This window comes from Erythranthe guttata, chromosome 8, assembly GCF_056151865.1.
Source record: "Erythranthe guttata isolate IM_541 chromosome 8, IM_541, whole genome shotgun sequence".
Taxonomy (NCBI): Eukaryota; Viridiplantae; Streptophyta; class Magnoliopsida; order Lamiales; family Phrymaceae; genus Erythranthe; species Erythranthe guttata.
Window position 1 is genome coordinate 1018529 of NC_142540.1, and position 20097 is coordinate 1038625.

At 36.5% G+C, this 20097-nt stretch overlaps 5 protein-coding genes across 8 annotated transcripts; 3 read left to right on the forward strand and 2 right to left on the reverse strand.

Moving 5' to 3' along the window:
- Positions 1 to 307: 307 nt before the first annotated feature.
- Positions 308 to 2685, reverse strand: LOC105961633 (uncharacterized). The gene has a single exon (XM_012985868.2). The coding sequence runs from the start codon at positions 2456 to 2458 to the stop codon at positions 437 to 439; it is 2022 nt and encodes a 673-aa protein (XP_012841322.2). The 5' UTR covers positions 2459 to 2685; the 3' UTR covers positions 308 to 436.
- Positions 2686 to 2694: 9 nt separating this feature from the next.
- Positions 2695 to 6061, reverse strand: LOC105961686 (uncharacterized). 4 transcript variants are annotated; one of them, XM_088821491.1, is made up of 9 exons: positions 5954 to 6061; positions 5624 to 5835; positions 5159 to 5354; positions 4637 to 4734; positions 4326 to 4431; positions 4015 to 4229; positions 3819 to 3861; positions 3342 to 3595; positions 2695 to 3254 (listed from the first exon to the last, which is right to left on the reverse strand). In XM_088821491.1, exons 2-9 carry the CDS (start codon positions 5797 to 5799, stop codon positions 2834 to 2836), a joined length of 1509 nt encoding a protein of 502 aa, XP_088677617.1. In that variant the 5' UTR covers positions 5800 to 5835; positions 5954 to 6061; the 3' UTR covers positions 2695 to 2833. The 4 variants fall into 4 exon arrangements, with proteins under 4 accessions (XP_088677617.1, XP_088677615.1, XP_088677616.1 ...); XM_088821489.1 differs by having other exon boundaries at positions 5922 to 6038; XM_088821490.1 differs by having other exon boundaries at positions 5624 to 5821; positions 5922 to 6007.
- Positions 6062 to 7149: 1088 nt separating this feature from the next.
- LOC105961685 (V-type proton ATPase subunit d1) lies at positions 7150 to 10591 on the forward strand. The gene is made up of 10 exons (XM_012985929.2): positions 7150 to 7472; positions 8138 to 8258; positions 8384 to 8491; positions 8567 to 8669; positions 8922 to 9002; positions 9107 to 9192; positions 9280 to 9339; positions 9431 to 9479; positions 9935 to 10069; positions 10256 to 10591. The coding sequence occupies exons 1-10, from the start codon at positions 7292 to 7294 to the stop codon at positions 10385 to 10387; spliced, it is 1056 nt and encodes a 351-aa protein (XP_012841383.2). The 5' UTR covers positions 7150 to 7291; the 3' UTR covers positions 10388 to 10591.
- Positions 10592 to 12679: 2088 nt separating this feature from the next.
- On the forward strand, positions 12680 to 14955 carry LOC105961684 (plant cysteine oxidase 2). The gene is made up of 5 exons (XM_012985928.2): positions 12680 to 13192; positions 13624 to 13733; positions 13823 to 13985; positions 14309 to 14527; positions 14607 to 14955. Exons 1-5 carry the CDS (start codon positions 13003 to 13005, stop codon positions 14732 to 14734), a joined length of 810 nt encoding a protein of 269 aa, XP_012841382.2. The 5' UTR covers positions 12680 to 13002; the 3' UTR covers positions 14735 to 14955.
- Positions 14956 to 17938: 2983 nt separating this feature from the next.
- WRKY72 (WRKY DNA-binding protein 72) lies at positions 17939 to 20062 on the forward strand. The gene is made up of 4 exons (XM_012985927.2): positions 17939 to 18078; positions 18153 to 18692; positions 18821 to 18934; positions 19057 to 20062. Exons 1-4 carry the CDS (start codon positions 17992 to 17994, stop codon positions 19840 to 19842), a joined length of 1527 nt encoding a protein of 508 aa, XP_012841381.2. The 5' UTR covers positions 17939 to 17991; the 3' UTR covers positions 19843 to 20062.
- Positions 20063 to 20097: the final 35 nt, after the last annotated feature.

A 20097-nucleotide genomic window follows, 5' to 3' on the forward strand; every position in this document is an offset into this window, starting at 1 on the left:
ATACTAGATAGTATACCATTTTGAAATCCAAGATTGGAGAGATCGATATAATTCTGTAAATAGACGAAATTTAGAGCAAATATCCGAAAAGTTATGACATCAAGTTAAACAATTTATATACTTCTGATGATGTCACTCCAAAACAGAGTTATCCACATTGTCAGCTAATACTCAGCTAAGCGAATTCAACCTCCATAATGGACTTGAAGCATGTTCGACTGCATACCAATTTAACGTAGAATAACAAATTAGGAAGCGTCGTAAGGTAAGGGATGTATACTGGGTAAACTTTGAAGGCAAATCAATGTAAAGTCAAACTGCATTTCCCTTTTTCTTGAAAATCTGAATTATACATTCTAAGCGAAGTGTATTACCTCTCGATTCGAAATACAAATGTAACGATTTAAACATAAACAGCCCGAGCCTCGCAAAATTTTTAGAACTGTTTCCTCTTGTTCTGAAATAATTTGTCTCTTTTCGCATACGCAAAAAAGAAAGCAAACAGAATCCCAGCAGACAGCAGAAAAGACGTCCATGGGAATGGTGGATCCTTGAAACAAACAAGCGAAGCCTCCAACTCTTGAGATGCTTGATAAACGAGATTGTGGATAGCATACAGATCGTGATCCGATGACCTCAGATAATACAAAGCCATCTCATAGTCAAAATGCGACATAGCAGAAATCGACCTATCCAACTTGTACCTAAACAAGTTCCACCTCTGTACAAACTCTGTATGTCGAGTGTGTTTCAAAAGTTTTCTGTCCCCACCATGTGCAGCAATCGAATCAAGAACGTCAATCCCACTCGTAATGGTGTAATTTAAGGTGGTCAAAAGAACATTTCTCCTAGCAGCATCCTTCTGAACGAAAGACAAAGAAGATATCTCGGAAAACGGCCCAAATGGTGTTTGTCCAATACTCCACGTGTAGTCCACAAGAGAACTATTATGCCTTGGACTCCAAACTAAATGCGTGGGCGAAACACCCCACATGCTCTGCAGAATAGAACCCACAAGCGGTCGTTCGAGTTCTCGAGCCTGTGTGAACACATGATGGCCATTGCAACTATAGTCGCTCACAGTCTGTGTACTCTTTGTCCTAACTGCAATCACCATATCCTTAAACGCCACAGTCTGGTGATACCGATCGAGCAACAAGATTGTATTTACATCGAGATCGAAAACATAAACAGGAAGAACTCTACCAAACTCCTCCTCGGGCAACTGTGCCACCCTTCTAAACTCATCAACCGATTCCAAGATTGTCTGATGCAAACGCTTCGAGTCCAAATACTCGCTCACAATCAAGGTATAGTTATCGAACAAGTACCTCGAAGTATACGAAGTGGTCGCCCTTGCAATGGCGAAAGAGCAAATGGAGCACTCGGACAATTTGACCTCGTATTTCTTGAAACTCAAATTCTGATCCCTTAACAACAACCCGTGTTCGTTTGCCTCGTTCATAAAATTACTCTCTATCGACTTCCAATCCAAACCCAAACTACTACCACCACCATCGCCATGTATATGAATAAATTCAACAATCAATTTATTCTCAAAAGGCACAGGGATTCTCAAAGACGGGACTAGGAGTACCTGATAAGCGCTCCACACTAATGAAGCCAAGTCCGAAAGCAATGCCTTTTGCGACTTGGGTCGGCCATGGAGTGCTGCAAAAGGGTGAAACTCGCCTTTCGGCAAGACACCATCGCCGGATAAAGCGGGCCCGTAATCAACAGGCCCAGCTCCTAAATCGATCCACAAGTAGCGATCTTTACCGGTCCAAATGCTGCCCAAGCATTTGGTGAAACCTGGGGAGCTGTCGCCATGGGTGTAGCTGTAAGCGTAGGGTTTTGGCTGGGATCCGAGGTGGAGAATGTAGATGTGGAAGGAGTTAATTGGTTTCTCCTTTTCGAATTCCTGTTGGATAATTTGGTCGATGACGGAGTAAGGGACAGAAGATAGGGGAGATCGGAGAGGGGAGGGGGAGGAGGTGAGGTGGGAATTGAGGGCGGAGGAGAGAGAGGTGGAGAGAGATGGAGATGAGAGAGAGGCGGAGAGGTGGAGTGAGTGGGATATGGAGAGGTGGTGTTCGGTGGAGGAGAAGGGGGTGATGACGTGGAAGAGATCGGAGGAGAGGACGGAGGTGACGAAGGAGGAGATGAGGGAAGGGGCGGAGGAGGTGAAGGTGGGACCCACTAAGTGCAGGGTGATGGGTACGGGGAGGTCGAGGGAGAGGAGGGAGGAAGGGTGGGGTGGGTGGGTGGGGGAGGGGTGGGCGAGGGGGGTTTTGAGGGAGGAGGGGAGTGAGGTGAAGGAATCGTTCGCGGCTTGTGGATCTTTCCGGAATTGCTGGGTGAGGAAGGAGTCGAGGCCGATGATTGGGGCGGCGGCGGAGGCGGCGATGCAGAGTTGGTAGAGGAGGAGGAGACGGACGACCACGGCGGCCGGAGTCATTTCGACGACGGAGCTGGGGTTTTGGGGATCTGAATTTGATTGGCTAAATGGGAAGTAGACTGAGGAAAACAGAAAACTGCTCGCTCTTTAATTTGGGAAACACCTCAATTTGCAGAGAAGCTTAATTTAATTAATTATATTTATTTAAGATAAATGAAATTAACTTTGAAAATTGAGATAATAGTTGGAACAAAAATTTCAATTATAAAGATCCCAAATTGCAAAATAAAATTATGTTTTAGTTGACTAAATAAAATACTTCTATTAAATTCAATAAAACTTTTCACATTATAAAGATCCCAATTTGCAAAAATAGTGTGCCGAATGTAATACAAGTTATAGAACTGTCTGTCAAAAAAACCAAACAAGTGTAAATTAAATTTGGAAATCTGATTCTTCTGAAGAACTATCTGAACCGGAAGCCGAGCCCCAGAATTTCGAAACTGCAGAACTCTGTTCAGACACGAGTGACGAAACATGGCAAGTAGCTGTCTTAAAATCCCGAAAGCGTAGAACAGCATTTACACGGTCATCGTCGCCCGCAGTAACAATACGACACCCGTCAACAGCCATTGCAGAGCATCCTCCCATGTCTGGAGCAGAACAGATTAACGAATTCGTCTGTGCACCGCTATCGGATTCCCAAACATTAACAAACAGGTCGTCGGGCCCACCCGTAACCACCTTGTGCGCATCCATGTGTAAAAGCTTTACATGCCCAACATGCCCTTCCAATTCAGCCTTCGGTTCTACTTTAAGCGTGTCCGAAACTCTCCTCATATCCCACAGTAAAGCACTGCAACAGTTTTTTGCCGATAATATGTTAGTTAGTTATTGGTTCGATTTACATTGTGCAGCAATAAGTAACCTGGTTGATTATTACCTGTCAGTTCCACCGGTGCAAAGTGAGTATTTAGAGGGCAAGAATTCGAATGAATGTATTTTCGATTTCTGGACTATTGTGAAGGCCCTATTCATTGTCCTTAAATCGATTGCTGTGACAGATGTGCCAGCAGCAACATAGAGCAGAGATTCGTGGCATTTCATTCCCACGGGTGCGATAGGTACAGATGTCATTCCCACACAACACGACGAACGAATACAAGAAGATGCTGTTGTGGTGTCCCAAACCCTAACCTATCAAAATAGTTTTGGTAAGAATGCATTACGATACGATCCCTTGTAAGATTACACTCGAGCTCAGATTTAGCATAATTTATCAATCACATCTAGCGTGTCGTGAAACTACTATTAGTTTCAACGAAAAATTTAGTTTGATCGATCCAACAACATAGGATCACAAAAGACAAAAGAGGGGAGAAAGGCGAAGATCTCCTGTAAGAGAAAAAAGTAACAATACCTTGCCATTGTTTGAGATGCTCACCAGAAGAGATGTTTTGTGCCTGGCAAAAGATATAAAAATTCATTTAAGTTTAAGTTAGTCAGATTTACATTTAAGATATTTTAATTATAATAATATCAAGGTTCTTGCATGCAATTCGGGAATGAAGCAGCATTATAACAAGAGCCAAGGTTTGATGTGCGTAAAAGCATACCCAGCAACTGACATCAGCGAAACAACATTTTCATGACCGTAGAGTGTGGCCTTCAATGCCTGCTGCCCTCGTTTTCCAGTACAGTTTATCGACCAAAGTCGAACAGTACCATCTTCACCTCCACTAGCAAAACACTTTCCAGTATCATCACCTAGTAGTTTATCTGAGAGGGTCAAAACTGGGGCATTATGACCTTTGAAGCATCGGCTCCCTCCCTACAAATCAGGGGTGCATAAATTTGGACTTTTGAGTCAGTAAATGAACTACAACCTACAGAGTTAAACCGTATTGTATTTGAATATTCACTGTACCTTCGACCACAATCGAATAAAATGGTCACTACTTGATGTTACCAAAATGTTATCGTCTCTTCCGGAGTCACTTTGATATAGATACGTGTCATTGAGTGAAAACAATCTGCAGATCACAGAATTCTGCTCAATAATCACATAACAAGGTGAACTTAAAAATTTACATCTGTTTGGAGAATCTATGATATGATACAGAGACGAACTTAAAATTTAACTCCCTTTGAAGATGAAATTAAAAGGACGAAGATGAACGAAACTTCTAGAATATCTGATATAATGTAGTCAAGAAGAGAAACAGAGAAACTGCCAACCTCATACAAGTAACTCTAGCCTTATGGTTACCACGATTTGCAACTGAGATGTTTCCATCAATGAGATCGTCAATGTGCAAGGACCGAATCGACTGACCCTGCAAATGTAATCAGATTGAGAGACAACCGATTGAAACAATGATACTATCCATTTCGCTTGATACTTGAAATACAGAAATAGCAACTCATTTTCATATTATTTTTCGACAAACAATAGGAACTCATTTGAGTTCACAAGAAATGGCATTCAAGAGGAAAGGAAAAAAAATAATTGAGTCCCGTTCATTCCATCTTCCATGAACGTATATTATTCTACACTCACATAATGATAAAACTCTACTTACTTAATGTCTAGTCCAATATTCTTAAACCATAACTACACGTAATAACTTCAGTTGAATCATGGTTTAAGGCCTCTTTTGTAAAAGTAATCTTTAACACCAAAGATAAACCGCACCGTCGTAGACCAGTTGTATATCTAAAGAACAATTCAAAAAAATGGGAAAATATGAAAACAAGCACCTGCGAGAATAAAATGGTGTTTTTGTCGAACAATATCTGATGCGGTCGTTTTCCAACTGTAGGTATGTGACGGAATAGAGGATCGACGTATTTAAACTGGCGTAAAGCAGTATGCCTAAACAGATACGCTTCTCTCATACTGGACGATTGATTAGAGCCATTAGACCACAGTGGTGCAACATTCTGCCATTCCTGCCTGTGGTGTGAACGAAAAATATAGATTATCGAAACAGAACAAATATCACAGACCCACAAACAACACACATCGAAATCAGACTACTACTACCAATTTCACAAGTAGATATAGTGTAACAATCTATCTCACTTATCAGTCATTCACATGACATATATATATAAAAATAAAATTAAAAAAATCACATGATACAGTAACTCAATTTGATTCCAATGTTGCTATGTAAAAGTAAAAAATAAAAATAAATAAATAAATAAATAATCGGAGCTTACCTGAAAAATGATTGCCATACAGAATCAGAGTATGCAACTCTGTTGAGGATTTTACACGACACGGCCATATTCGAGATGTCCTGGATGCTGAGGTAACTCGCGCAGCGAGTCAGGGTGTCCATGTCAAGATCCGTTATGGTTGTGGAGCTCCGACCCGACGATGACGGGTCCGCCATCAAATTTCAATTTTTACTTCAGCTGGAAGAAGCACTCTGGAAGAAGAAAAAAAAACAGTAATTACATATCATCTACGACAACAAATGAAACCCTAGAAACGAGAATTACATGAACAAATTACGTTATGTCGGGGAAAACACAAACGAGACTCACACCGTCGTCGTGTTTCTCTGTCCGACAATAATTCGACGCCGTTTTGGGGCTGAGAAGTTTTTATTTCTTTTACAATTTACCCCCTATACTCTAACTGATTGTCACTTTACTCATCATACTATTTGATATAATAGTTGAGTCCCGTTTACCTCAATTTGTATCACTTTACCCCCTCGTACTCTTTAATTGTCTAATTTTAACCCCTTGTACTCTTTAAAAATGACTTAGCTATCCTCAAATATAAATTATGGTGAAATAAATTCATTTTTTTTTCAACTCTATTAACATATTCTTGGTAGAAAAAAAACTACTTTTTTGGTATTGTCTCACTCTCATTTAATATTTTATCGTAATTTAAATTTAATAACTACATTTTAAATTAATACAGTTTTTTTAAACATATAGGAATCTTTTAATAACTACTCTATTATAATTATGAGTTTTTTGCAGTTTTTTTTATGATATTAATTAAGAAAAGTACTAGCACAATTTAAATGTGAGCTTACACTTAATAGTATTTGAAGTGAATGTTCGTCGTTTTACAATCACGTTGTAGTTGAAGAGAATATTCATTATTCTATTATAATGGTCATTTAATTGTTTCAATACACTAATGAAACAATTGTTAATCAATAATTAATATCAATAAATTATGGGGGCAATTGGATACATCAATTATCAATACATGAGAAACTATATGTGTGAATAAAGTGTGCTTAATGGGTAAACAAATTGTTCATAGATTAATAAGTTGATTTCAACAAACTTGAGGATAGAAAAATCACAACATGTTTAAAAGATATTCAAGAAAATTATAAAATTAAATACAATAAAGTTAAAAAAATATCTACCCTCATTAATTAATAATTAATTATAGAGTTTTCATAGGAAATTATAGCTAATTTTGCCAAAATTTGTATTCATAAATAACATTGTGTTTAGTTTTTTTACCTAAGTTAATATTTGAGTTTATTAATTTAGCACCCCTGCATATATATCGAATTGCTAAAAATCCCGATATTAATAATATTAGCACAAAAAGCGATGATGTATTTAATTTAGGACTTAAATGCCAAGGTTTTAGTTTCTAGAGGTAGTTTTGCCAAAACAATGAACTATAGGGTTTTGTTTACTAATATGAATAACATGTGGAGCTTTTTGATAATTAGTGTAAAAAAAAGGGTGTTAAATACAATAAATCCTTAATCTCTTACCCATGATCCGTACCATCTACGTAGGTGCTTGACCTGGATTATCAGAGCTCGATCAATTTCTATTATTCCCATCTACCCTTCGTTGTTCGATTTCGCCGATTCGCTTCAGATCTGTGGCATAAATATGTACGGATTCGAAGCGCTTACCTTCAACATCCACGGTGGTTACCTGGAGGCAATCGTCCGAGGATACCGCTCCGGCCTCCTCACCGCCGCCGATTACAACAACCTCTGTCAGTGCGAAACCCTAGATGACGTCAAAATGCACCTCTCCGCCACCGAGTACGGGTCCTATCTCCAAAACGGTGAGTCAGTCTATTATGTATTTTTGTCTCTTGATTGCTGGCGACGAGCTTTGGGATTTAATCACGAATGATATTCTGTTCATAAAATAGTCAGTTTATTTGTTAATTTTGAATTGATTAGGCTGATACGCTTGATTTTGTCTTAATTTACTAAATTAGCTTGTAATCAATCATATCAAATTCAAAATGCTGTTTCTTTTGTTTCTCCTTCTTTTTTCCCGGGATTATCTTTATTTACTTATTGCGACAAGGTAGTTGAATTAGTTGCAGTACGCGTTCTGCTCGGACAATAATGATTAGTTGATTTATGAAGTTTGAATTGCTAGTTTTGCTCATGAAAGTAATATACTGCTGCATTCTGGAGCGATTGGGAAATTCCACCCGATCGTTTTATGTCAGCCTGTTTTGTTTAGGTTGTCAGTAGTTGGTCCGCATTGTTTTCCTTGTCTTAAGTTTCACCTCCGAAGTCTATTTAGTTTGCACTAAAAAATTTAGCTGCTGATGTGCTTCTCATGATTAGTTGTTTTATGAAGTAGGATAGTTGGTTTTATAGATAACCGTCGAATTCTTTAATATCCTCATCTGACATGAAGCTACTAATTTGTTTTGGTCGTTACTTTATCTATCTAATTTGTAACTGTTTTGGTTGTTTTATGGAATTGCAGAGCCCTCTCCATTGCATACGACAACAATAGTGGAGAAATGCACCCTCAAACTGGTTGATGAGTATAAGCACATGTTAACTCAGGCCACCGAGCCTCTTTCAACCTTTTTAGAGTATATCACGTGCGTAGATCTCTATTCGACAGTTTTACCATAGACACCCGATTTTCTATCTATGTTCGATTAGTATATGTTTTATGGTTCAACAGATGTGTTTAAGTCTTTGTTTATTCTTTACTTATTTTTAGATATGGTCACATGATTGACAATGTCGTTCTAATTGTGACTGGAACTTTGCATGAGAGAGATGTTCAAGAATTGTTGGAGAAATGTCATCCCTTGGGAATGTTTGACAGGTACTATCTCTTTTGAATCATTGTGAAGATATTTGAATTGACAATTCATTATAAAGTTTCAATATATTTCCACAGTATTGCTACTCTGGCAGTAGCTCAGAATATGAGGGAGCTCTACAGACTTGTGCTTGTCGACACACCCCTGGCTCCATACTTCTCCGAGTGCATAACTTCAGAGGTATTGCCTGTTGCTTTGAATTTCCTAAGTTGGGAAAATAATTAGATGATCAATTTAGTATCAATTAGCGTTATTGAGTTGCTGTCTGTCGGATACATAATAATCCAATATTAGGAAAGAGCACCTATTGATCTCTTCTGATTGATAAAACTTGTTTTTGCTTTTATTAGTTTACTTGGTGAAAAATAAGGTCCTTAATATGCACAGTTTTGTATATGTGTATGTTTTTCTCTTATTTTAGTATTTCTGCAGGATTTGGATGACATGAACATTGAAATTATGAGGAATACTCTGTACAAAGCATACCTTGAGGATTTCTACAGATTTTGTCAAGTAAGAAATCATTTTGGAATTTTTCCAAGATTCTTTTCCCTTTTGCTATAAGTTTCTATGTTTCTGTACTTTTATCTAATATAACATAAAAAATTACAACATAGAAACTTGGTGGCGCCACTGCAGAGATTATGTCTGACCTCCTAGCATTTGAGGCTGACAGGAGAGCAGTCAATATCACAATAAACAGGTTTGGCTGCACACATAAAAATATTCCTTTTTTTTAAGAGTATTTGGTAGTACCATGTTTTGAATCCTTATATGCTTGTATATCCAGCATTGGCACTGAGCTTACTCGAGATGATCGGAGGAAGTTGTATTCTAATTTTGGCTTACTGTAAGCCTTTTTGTATCCGCTCTTTACATTTTCACACTGTTTCAGATATCTTGAACTATTTTTTCTGTCGCTAACGGCATATGTTGGACAGATATCCTTATGGTCACGAAGAGCTTGCTGTTTGTGAGGATATGGATCAGGTATTAAACACTTTCCGTAGTTAGTCTTTTGTGAAGAATTATGCTTATTATATTGTTTCATTTGTTTGTTTGAGTCCTGCTTGCTAATTTGAAATTATTAGGTAAAGTTTTCCAAATTGCTTAAGAGTTTATTCTGACAAGTAGCCCCTAGGTAGAAAATAGAAAGTCATGAAAGAAAGCATATGAACATGTGAATATCCCTTTTATTTGGTCCAGGCTTCTGGCAGTGAACAGTTAACAATTAATGATTTTTTGTTTAAGAGATATTGAGATGTGGTGCTCAAACGTCTACGTTAGTGGTGCTAGTTTTCAGCCCAGTTCAATAAAAGAGGCAGATTTTGAATTAGGAGTTAAATGTCAACGTTCATCTTCTACTAGCTGTCGTCCATTTCTTTTGCATGTTGTTTAAACAAATTGGCCGAAGCTCTTAATTTATCTTTGTCCATCCAATCTAGGTTCGGGGTGCAATGGAAAAGTATCCTCCTTATCAATCCATATTTTCCAAGTTATCCTATGGCGAGAGTCAGATACTCGACAAGGCTTTTTATGAAGAGGAAGTGAAACGACTTTGCTTAGCATTTGAGCAGCAGGTTTGATTTCTCAGAGATTGATGTTGAAATTGTGGTCCCGTTATTTACGAGAATTAACGATCATTGATTACTATCTACATCTTTCTACATTAGTTTTATGCATTAGTAATTACGCGAAGCACCACTCCATATTGCAATTTTTGAATTGGAAATAATTGATTTATCCATAATTTTTTGTTGATGCAGTTCCATTATGGTGTCTTTTTCGCTTACATGAGATTGGGGGAGCAGGAGATCAGGAACTTGATGTGGATATCCGAATGTGTTGCACAAAACCAGAAGTCGAGAGTTCACGATAGTGTTGTTTTTATATTTTAGCAATTCCCATTTTTCATTCATAAATTTATGTAAATTTTTGTTTCGTTTCGGTTGGTTACGGAGAGTGTTTGTTTCTACCTTTTGGATTGGTTTAAAATTTGAAGAATAAGTTATGAATGAGTTGGGAGGGGAAATGACATTAAAATAGCACAACCATAACAATGTCTGTTAAAAAAATCATTTTTATTGGTCTTGTACTTGCAATTTTGCCCGTGACATTCAGAATTCGACTTGTGCAAGCTACTAGGTAGAATGATATAAAAAGCTACAAGTCATTAGTTGACTGAGAAAACATTCAGAATTCGACTTGAGCAAGCTACTTGCAATAATGTCCTAGAGATTGTAGGAGTTAATCGTAGCATTTAGATCAAATTGTAGCATTTAGATCAAGATGATCATTTTAAAGGATTCTAGAAGATCTTCTAAGATCTTCTAGAATCCTCACGTAGAGATACTTAGAGGAAGATGATCATCTTAGAAGATTCTAGAAGATCTTCTAAGATAGAAGATTTTCTAGAATCCTCACATGCATTAACGTAGAGATACTTAGAGGGTCTTCCTTTGTATATATTTGATAGGAGATTTTAGGAGTTACAGGGTCTTCCTTTGTATATATTTGGTAGGAGATTTTAGGAGTTAATCGTAGCATTTTATCACCAAGGTGAAGTTGTATAAATAGAGATAGGTTCATTTATTTGTAATCGTCCAAGCTCTTTCACAACATTGTATAATTACTGACAACTATGTTAAACGTGGAGTGAAACTTTTAGTTAAGAAATTTCAACTCATTCATTCAACTTCACTGTCCTTCATCAGATGTGACTTGAACTTCAACATGGTCCGAAATATTAGAAACACGACCATGAACTTCAACATCGGTTGTGACTTGAACTTCAACATTTTTCTTCAACAGTTTATGCGAAGAAAAATACAGAAACTGAAATTTTTCGTTAAGAACAACGCATTCAAGATGTGACTTGAACTTCAACATTTTTCTTCAACATTAGAAACACGACCATGAACTTCAACATCGGTTGTGACTTGAACTTCAACATTTTTCTTCAACAGTTTATGCGAAGAAAAATACAGAAACTGAAATTTTTCGTTAAGAACAACGCATTCAAGATGTGACTTGAACTTCAACATTTTTCTTCAACATTTCAGACGTGATTTGAACTTCAACATTTTCTTCAACATTTTCAAAAGAAGAGAGACGCGACTTGAACTTCAACATTTTTCTTCAACATTTTCAGACGTGATTTGAACTTCAACATTCTTCAACATTTTCAAAAGATGAGAAAAGAAGAAATGCGGACATAAGAAAAATACAGAAATTGAAGAAAAAAAAAGAGAACATATAAAAAAGGGTAAATTCCACTTTACCCCCTTGTACTCTGGCCAAGAACCACTTTACCCCCTCGTACTCTTAATTTCGTCGATTCACCCCCTTGTACTTGTACAATTTTCCAATACAACCCTCTTCGTTAACTTTTTTCGATTTTGACTCTGACGCCATTTGGTCAAGAGTCAAAATATTGACGTAAATATTGAATTTTTTCGATTTTGACTCCCGAGATTAGAAAAGAGAAAGTTTCACACATTCATATAGTTTTTTCGTTGCACTGGGTGGAATCGATCAATTTTTGGGTCTTAATTTTTACTAAGTTAGGGGTTCAATTTGGGGATATCTTGGAAGGGGAAGTGGTGCCAGAAGAAGAAATGACAATATTGACGAAGGAGAAACGACGCGATAGACAATGGCAATTTTGTAATTTACAGAGTTGACCAAATGATGTTAGAGTCAAAATTGACAAAAAATGAAGGAAAGGGCTGTATTGGAAAATTGTACAAGTACAAGGGGGTAAATCGATAAAATTGAGAGTACGAGGGGGTAAAGTGACTCTCAGGCAGAGTACGAGGGGGTAAAGTGGAATTTACCCTATGAAAAATACAGAAACTAATTATTAATTAGTTTTGTTTTTCAATTTTCGTCGAGCTCTACTAATTTATTTATTATAACAATAATAATAATAATAATATTAAAACAAAATTAAATAAAAGTAATTTTGATCTAAAAATTTTGCAAACATAAGAAGGAGAATTAGAATGGACGAAAATTGAAAAACAAAACTAATTAATACCGCCGAAATTTTGAAAATTCCATTTCAATTGAAATTTTGACGTAGGAAAATCGGTCAAAATTGGCGAAAAGTCAAAATTTAAAAAGGCGAATTAAATAAATAAATAATAAAAAAGAAAAAAGAAATAGGAATCCGCTATTCTGAACAGCCCATAGGAAAGTGTAAATCAGGCCCATGGTTTTTCCTTTCTGCTCTCCTAGTAACGAACGGTATCTGCAAATGAACCCACCCCTACCCCCCATTTATACCCCCACCCCCTTCAAATTTGATCTTCCACCATTGCACAGAACCAGAGAGAGAAGATTCTCTAGAGAGAGAGAGAGAGATGCGGAATCACATCTCTATCAATCTTTTCATCGACTGCTAAATGAACACCTCAGTTTCGAACCTGGAAATTTCCATTTATAGATATAAAGTACTCTGCTTCCCCTTTTCGTGAGATTCCCCCACCTTCTATTTTAATTTTTGAATTGGATGAAAATGGGGATTGAGCAAAACGGGAAAAGTAGCAAGGTTAGTAATGTATCGGGGAAGAACAAGAGGAAGCAGAAGAAATTCTCTCCGGTTCAGACACTGTACGATACTTGCAGAGATGTTTTCGCTGATTGTGGCCCTGGCATTGTTCCATCATCCGATAAAGTCGCTAAACTTTCTGCTGTTTTAGGTATTTAATTTCAACCCCAATGATACTCAAAAAAAATCATTTCGATTTCGAATAAATTGAAACTTGCGTTTAATTTATATATGTTGCATCTCTATCATATGATATGCTGCTCTATGTTGTAATCTCAATTTCTGGTTGATTTCGGATTTTGCATTTTATTTTTATCTGAATGAGAATTGGTATAGCTTGTAGAATTGGTTTGTTTGTGAAAAGGGGATTGATTGCCTTATGTTTAGGGTTTATGCAGCTAGTTTGGAATTAAGTGATTGTTGTTTCTACATTACTCCACTGAAATAGTTTGTTCGTTTGTATATAGTTTGCATTTCATCGACGAACTGTTTCGTTATATTGAGGAAGTAGTTAAAATGGAAATGTTGGTTTCAGATATTTATTTTTTTAGTCTAAAACAAGTGTTGTCAAACCCCATGCAGATAGAATGACTCAAGCGGACGTTGGCCTACGGCCGACGATGCCGTTTTTCAGCAGCGAACGAGCTCCAATAATTACGTATCTGCCCCTCCACGAGAGCGACAAATTTTCAGTACGGTAATCTCGTTTGTTTCTCTAATGGGAAAAAGTAGAAATCGAATCTTGATTACTAACTTTATTCGGTTGATTTATTTATTGCAGATTGGAATCTTCTGCTTGCCTCCAACAAGTGTCATCCCACTTCATAACCACCCTGGTATGACTGTTTTCAGCAAACTTCTCTTTGGAACTATGCATATCAAGTCTTATGATTGGGCCAATGAGAAAATCGATACCACAAACGGAGAAGCTATTGTTCCAAAAGGTATAATTAAACTAAATTCTTTCTTATGTTTACTTCTGTTTTAAAATTACCGCAATAATTTAATGAAGTTGTTTATTAGTGATAAGTGGATTAGCCAAACACATGCATCCACGTCGGGAAAACATTGATTTCCTATTCCACTGAATCATGTGTTTTTTTATTTTGGGTTATACTATAAATAATATTCGAACTTAAACTGGGATTTCGGACATAATTCATTTGCCATTCATATTTAAGCTAGAATCTTCATCATCCGAGCAATTTTTGACTGTTGGATCATTTATTTATTTTATTTTTCATTTCTTTCTGTTTTGACGGTGCAGGTAATCCAGATGGATTACGACTAGCAAAACGGAAGGTAAATTCGGAGTTCACAGCGCCATGCAAAACTTCGATTCTGTATCCTGCAGACGGTGGAAACATGCACTGCTTCACAGCAAAGACTGCATGTGCCGTATTAGATGTATTGGGCCCACCATACTGTGATCCAGATGGTCGCCATTGTCAGTACTACCATGAATTCCCTTTTGCCAAATTTTCAGGTATATATCTATAGACTATATATATCATATTCGAAAAAAATCTCTTCGTTTTTGTTTATATTTTTTGTGTATGGTGCAGTGGAGAATTTGTGTTTGTCGAGTGAAGAGGATAAAGAGGGGTACTCATGGCTTCAAGAGAGGGAATTACCAGAAGACTTGTCCTTAGTTGGAGTGCCTTACAATGGGCCAAAAATAGTCAAGAAATGATTTGATTTCCGACAACGGAAGAAACGGTTCTCTCTTACTATTAGGTGTACGTTAACAGAATTTGCCGATGTAGTGTACAACAACAGCCTTTTGTTTTTTTCACCCCACTCTCACTGTGTGTGTGGGAGAGGGTTGTTTCTTTGATGTTTACAAAGTTTGATGTACATATTTGAAACAGAGAACTAAAGAAGAAGAAGGAAGAATGTTTGAGATGAGAGTTATTTCAATGTTTATGGGCCTACTATATCTTTGTTAGTGGGCCGATTAAGCCCAAATTCAGTCTCAATCACAACTAATTGAAGACAACACAGAGGATTTTTGATTATATGGTGAATTTTTATAAGTATTAGAATAATTTTTAAATTCTTTTATTTTATTTGTAATCATTTTGATTTTATCTATTTCGAATCTTTGAATCCAAATGAATTCGAAGAGAATCTATCTCTCTTGATTTTTTTAAAACTTTTTTCAAGGTTGTTCTTTTGTCTTGAGAGATGGTACATTTACTTCACTGGCTTTTGAGATCCTACACCGGGTGAAATTCACCATGTGATTTTAATCCGTAGATCTATATAAATAATTACACACTAAGCACACATACACATGGGTGTGTGTGTTATTATGTGTAGATCAACGGTTTAAAAGCACATGGTGTATTTCACCAGGTGTAGGTTGTAGAAAGCCTGCCTAAATTAGCATGCGTCAAATGTGGTTAATAACATAATCAAGATTTTCAATGAGCGTGAAAGTAGTGGACCATTTAATAAATCACCTGATGTACTCTTCACCGGTGGGTAGCATAAAAATAACCGTTTAATTAGATTTATGAAGATAGTTGATGCATTATGAAGTCTATAAATACAGTTTATGATGTCGCTTTTTACCATGAATTTTAGGACAAAAAGACGAGAACATTTGTAGATAACAAGAAAATAGATTTGAGTTATTAATCTTAGTTTGTATTGAAAGACGTTAGCCTTGACTGTAGGAAGAATTACTGTAAGATACCTTCATAATAGGAAAAATTGTTTACTTCCTTTCTTGTATATTATTGTAATACTGTTTATATAATTATTTCGTATTTCAAAGCAGTTCACAAATGTATACTTGCAACATTATAGCTCATTTCATTGTATAATAAATAATAATATTATATTTAAAATCAAGAATTAGCAATTTAGCACCGTGTCTCCATCATGGTAGCTTGTTATATATTGAATCATATTAACAAATAATTAATTAAATAAATAAATAAATGTGGTGTGTAAGAGTTCATCCTAATTGACGATTGAAGATGGCTGTCACCCTATTAAACTAAAGTTTATTAGGTCAATACTCTTACACAGTCTTGTTTTTTTAATTTTTCTTTTAATTAATTTTCTGGTTTCACCAAACACATTTTCAACTTCCAACCATTTAAAAAGTTGATGCTCAATCAAATACGACCCAAATCTCAACTTTCAAAAAATAATTCAAAAGCCTGATCTAACATAATTGACTGATCTAAATTTAAATAGATGAATTGCAACTTGGCCTCAAAGTCACCATTTAGTAGAAGCTAGCCTGGTTTTCACTTAATATATTGAATAGTAGGTCCACTATTTATTAAGGATAAATTACGAAAAAAATTCATGAATTTAGGTTTAATTATGAAAAACACCTCCACCTCAATGTAATTACTAAAATTCCCCTAAAGTTTGTTTCCGTCTTACACCAACCCTCTTATACAGTGTGATTTCTCAGGGAATCTTTTTTGGGAAATATTCCCTGAAATAAAAGTGTTTCCGTGAAAATCACACCATAAAGGAATGGGTGTAAGAAGGAAACAAATATTGGGGGTGGGGGGGGGGGGGGGGGGGGGGGGGGGGGGGGTGTGTGGTGGTTATAATTATGGATAAAAGTTTTCATAATTTAGCCTAAGTTTAGGGATATTTTCGTAATTTACCCATTAATTAATTAAATACTTGGGTCCTGTTGGTAGATTTGATTGACTTTTATATATCACTACTCAAGGTCATTTTTGTTCTAAAAAGTCATTTTTAATTTGTAGTCGTTAGCCGAAATTGAAAATTTCCAATCATAAAAAAATGATTTTTATGTTTTTGGATTTAGAATTTAAAAGAGGTGAAATCAGATATTTCAATGTCGACCGTTCTTATTGAAAAAAAAAAAAAAAAAGAAGTTTGATTAATTATGCATTCGATCACTCTTGTTGTTATAGGCCTCGTTTGGTTGAAAAACTTAATTATAATTAATTAAATAATTGGATTTTGTTTGATATTTGATATCTAATAACTTACTTGTGGAGTCGATTTGTAAATATTATTTTATCATGCCTTATCATTCGCGTAGGAAGCTTTCTCATTGGACTTTTCGAGGTTCAATAAAATAATTTATCTTGATAATCCTATCTTGACAACCAAACGAGACTGAATTCAATAATAATGTCCATAGTCTTCGTAGTGGTTAGGTTGTGTAGGCATTCAATCTTATGAAGCCTGTTGAACTGGAAACTATAAAAATAATATAAAATAAAAAATGTATAAAATTCTAAAAAAATCAAAGAAATAAATTTGAAGGGTTTTTTTTACTGTTAATAAATATTAGTTAATTAATTATTAACATATGAGTTGATTAATTAATCTCCCCGTAAATAGTGGCTTTTAGAAACCCTAATCACATATACTTACTAAATATATTCAAGTATAGCAGTCTATATATATAGCTTCAAAAAATAAGCTTCAAAGATTAGATTATAGTAATAAGACTGCAACAAGTCTGAAATGGAAAAAAATAATATAAATAATGCAATAAATATGATAATATAGCGATCGACGATATATCGACCACCGTAGTATCCGTTCTTCGATGCAAAAGTCTACAATCCCATCTGTCAACATTTTTTTTTCTCAAGCCAGTCTATAATTAATTTCTCCTTAATTATTTTAATGCAATTAATTAACAAAAACTAGCTCTCTTCCATTATATATATTTTCAACTCCATGTGATATATTAAAATAAAAAATAAATAAAAAAATACTCTCTTCCAGTTGACATTTTGAAGTAGATCTCTATGCGTGTTTGTACGTACAACGGCTAGAGAGATGTATGTATGTATGTATGTATGTATGTATGTGTGGACTTAAATGTAATGATTTTTTTAAATAAAAAAAAACGGAAATATATATAAATTGAGATAAATATAAGGGCAATACAATTAATACGTTGAAGGGTCTTCAAAAGTTTGGCAGCTAGCAATGGAAGATTTGGTGGGATGTAAGTCAGATGAAGAAAAGATTAATATTAATGAAACTTGCAAATGTAGTGAAGATGTTGTTATAAAGGTAATTAGTTATTTAATTTAATTTAATTCTATTTTTTTTTTTTTTGACTAATTATTATATTGATGATCATGCAGGAAGATAACAACCATGATGAAGTTGAATCGACGAAATTAGAGATGGAGGGCGTGAGAGAAGAAAACGTGAGATTGAAGACTTTGCTCCAACAGATCGAGAGCGATTACAAGGCTCTACAAATGCGATTTACTCGTATTTATCGAAAAGATGGTGATGATGATGAATTCAAGAAGATATTAATCGAAAGCCCGATTCTCAATAGTGCTTTTGCGGAAGAAGAGATTAATAATATTGGTGGTGGTGACGACGATGACGAAGAATTAGAGCTGGTGTCTCTTCGCCTCGGAACAAGCCCACCAATTAGTGACGAGCGGGCCAAGAAGGCGGCGGTAGTAAACAACAACATCAATATTCTTGAAGGCGGGTTGAATAGGTCATGTGTTAGCTTGACTGGAGGGAAGAAAGAAAGTTCGTCGCCGCCGACGAGTAACGTGTCGATGAAGACGCAAAGAAGTGGAGAAGACGGCGAATTAATTTCTCAGACAAGTCTTGTCAAGAGAGCTAGAGTTTGTGTTAGAGCTAGATGCGATACCCCAACTGTGAGTATACTACACCACTTTTTTTTTTTTTAATTTCTTCCCATTAAACCAACTTTGGGTCGGGCCGGGCCGGGCTGAGTCGGGTCGGGCCGTGAGAATTGAACTTCTAATATGGGTTTGTATTGCAGATGAACGATGGGTGTCAGTGGAGAAAATACGGGCAGAAAATAGCGAAGGGAAATCCATGCCCACGTGCGTATTATCGTTGCACAGTTTCTCCAACATGTCCCGTCAGAAAACAGGTAATTAATTAATTAATAACTTTTTTTTTTAATGATCTTTGCAAATTTATTTGAGATGTAATATGTTTTAATTTGATTTTTGATTTATATTTGCAATATATGTATGTATGTATGTATTTCAGGTGCAACGGTGTATGGATGACATGTCGATCTTGATCACAACTTACGAAGGGGCCCACAACCACCCACTCCCCATGTCAGCCACCGCAATGGCTTCCACCACCTCGGCGGCAGCTTCCATGCTCCTCTCCGGCTCTTCCTCCACTTCTCAGCCGCCGTCAGCCACCGCATCTCCACCACCACCGCCGAATATGTACGGACCACCACCACCGTCGACTTTCCGCCCATACGATCATAACTCCAGATCAATAACGGCGGCACAGCCGAGCTACTTCTTGCCGCAGTACAACTCTCCGTCGACTCCGTTTCCCACCATAACCCTAGACCTCACCACCAATCCCTCAGCCGCCGCATACGGTGGTTTCGGCCTCTATTCCTCAACTACTAATAATACTTCTCGAAACAACAATATTCCTCGAGTTTCTCCGACAAGCCTGAACTTTTCTTCCGGTGGAGGAATATTCTCTCATGGGACGACGACGGCATTTCCCTACAGAAACGACCAACACCACTATTCTTTATTGCCGGAAAAACCGGCACACGAACAACACGAATATCGGTCCTACTTGGAGAAGTTTAACCAGGCTTCGTCGCAACAGGCTCTAACCGAGACACTAACCAAAGTTATTACTTCCGACGCAAGTTTTCGGTCTGTAATAGCAGCTGCGATTTCGACAATGACTGCTAATAATAATGGAGGCGGAGAAATTGGTGGCGGCGGCCCAAACTTGAAATGGGGTGGCGGTGATCAGCATATTCCGGCGACAGATTCAAATCAGCTTACCTGAAAGTAATTAATAGCAGAAAATCTGTCTTTGATTCGTAACTATAGATGCATTTTTTTTTTATCAGAAAAGCTTGTTGTTTGCTGGGGAAAATTGTATACAAATATGTTTGTTTCGGGTATTTGAATGTCGATAATTTACACCAAATATTAAATCCAGCGCGGAATAATATTTGGAGTGAATTATCGGTATCAGTATGAAATAAAAGTTTTGGATTTTTCAAGTACATTGTACAATTAATCGAGGAATTCTTCTGTC